The sequence below is a fragment of the Hibiscus syriacus genome, unplaced genomic scaffold (assembly GCF_006381635.1).
Source record: "Hibiscus syriacus cultivar Baekdansim isolate YM2019G1 unplaced genomic scaffold, ASM638163v2 tig00111621_pilon, whole genome shotgun sequence".
NCBI classification, from domain to species: domain Eukaryota; kingdom Viridiplantae; phylum Streptophyta; class Magnoliopsida; order Malvales; family Malvaceae; genus Hibiscus; species Hibiscus syriacus.
The window spans coordinates 783,661-785,541 of NW_024063138.1; the positions used below are offsets into that span (position 1 = coordinate 783,661).

The following is a 1,881-nucleotide window of genomic DNA, read 5'->3' on the forward strand; positions in this document are numbered from 1 at the left end:
TAAATAGAAAAATAGAAGCAAAGGGAAGTGAGAAGAAGGCTTTGACGCGCGCCATCGGAGGTCTCATCGGCCACCACAAACCGCCTTAGCTCGCTAACTCCTCTCGGACGCCTAGCTTGCCACTCCTTGGAGGTTTATCAATGGAGGAACACCCAAGAAAAAAGAAAGGAAAAAGAAAATAGAAATGGAATTTCTCTCTGCTCTGACCGTATGGTAATGCGTCTCCCTCTCTCCCTTGTGAGGTGTCATATATAATAAAAATATGGGTAAAGTATAGTAATGGTCACTAAACTTTTCTAAAGATTTCATTTAGGTCCCCTAACTTTTAAAACTTATAATACAGTCCCCCAACATTTAGTCTGTTTACAATATAGTCCCTTAATATTTAGTCCGTTTGCAATATAGTCCCCAATATAACTGTTGGGGACCATATTGCAAACAAATAAATATTGGAGGACTGTATTGCAAGTTTTAAAGTTGGGGGACCTAAATAAAAGATTTAGAAAAGTTTAGTGACCATTACTATAGTTTACCCTTATAATAATTGCAAAATCAGAATGACGTTGAAGCTTACCTCAAGAAGATGAATGATACCGGGGTTTACGTCAGCAAGCATTTCTCTGGAGAATTCCTCATCGGTCTTCTATGCATTCGAATTATCTACTCCATTTCATTAATTAAAACATCAAATTAGCAGTTTATATATATATATATATACCTTGAATGACTATAGGCACAGGGAATTTGAGTGGATGTTCGCCATCAATTCGAAAAATTTGTTTAAGCAACTCCAAGGGAATGATGTCGATAATATTATTCAGCAAATTGCTAAAAGGAATTTGAATTCCTCCGATGTAAAGATCAAGAACATCCTCAAAGGACTTGAATTCATTATGATTTCCATGAATAAGATGATTTAGTTCGTGCAGTATGAATGGAACTCCAGATTTTACGAAATAATTTACAGTATCCGAAAACTTCAAACGTTCAAATCGTTCATCTCTCGGAACATAAATGCTAAAGATCTTGTGAAGTGGTAACCTACTCTCAGTGTTTGGATATGTAATCCAAAGAACAAAAAACACCTTGTTAGTCACCAATTTTGTGAACTGCTATCATAAATGTAATTTCTGACCTGATTTTGTCGGCGGTCTACCAGTTCTTCCTCTAAGAGGATAAGGGTACTGAGTAGATCCGCCAAGAACAGGTAGGATGAATTCGGGACCCAAATCAGGATTCCCCAAATCATTATAATAAGCATAACCATAGATACGGTCCCATTCTTGGAGCTCTCCTTCGCCATTCCCTCTCAACGAGTTGAGCTCTTCTTCTCTGTATTGAAGCAGTGCTTCTGGCATCTCATGCAGAAGGTATATCTTAGAGGAAAAATATCAAACACTTGTTAGTCATTATCAAAACACAAACACAAACTACATCACCAAACAAAAAATTAAGGATTGAATCCGAGTAAATATATTCCTGTACGACCATTAATGTTGAAGTGTATATATACCTCGTTAGTGAAGAACAGACGGGGTTTTTCATATTTATGATCCGGATAAAGTCAAGAGAAAATCTATTCTCTGTTCTGAATTCTGTTTTGATTTCTGATATCTCCGTTTAATGACGGAAAAATGTTTTAATTGGGGGTTATTATTGAAGGAAGTATTTTTGCAGGTTCCTCAGCTTTGTGTTCAGGGCCTTACAAGTTGTGTGGGTTGGGTGTATGGTTCTAGGGAACTTACACATTCTGTTGTGATGGGATGGGGTATATATATATATGTTTTAAAATATCTGTATCTTTTTACTGGTTTTACGGGAACACACTAGATAACCTAGTCTGATCTCCTGAACTCAGTTATTCGAAATATTTATCTGAAC

At 36.6% G+C, this 1,881-nt stretch overlaps 1 protein-coding gene across 1 annotated transcript; it reads right to left on the bottom strand.

Moving 5' to 3' along the window:
• Positions 1-643: 643 nt before the first annotated feature.
• Positions 644-1,358, bottom strand: LOC120166020 (linoleate 9S-lipoxygenase A-like). The gene is made up of 3 exons (XM_039175421.1): positions 1,136-1,358; positions 719-1,060; positions 644-660 (listed from the first exon to the last, which is right to left on the bottom strand). Exons 1-3 carry the CDS (start codon positions 1,356-1,358, stop codon positions 644-646), a joined length of 582 nt encoding a protein of 193 aa, XP_039031352.1.
• Positions 1,359-1,881: the final 523 nt, after the last annotated feature.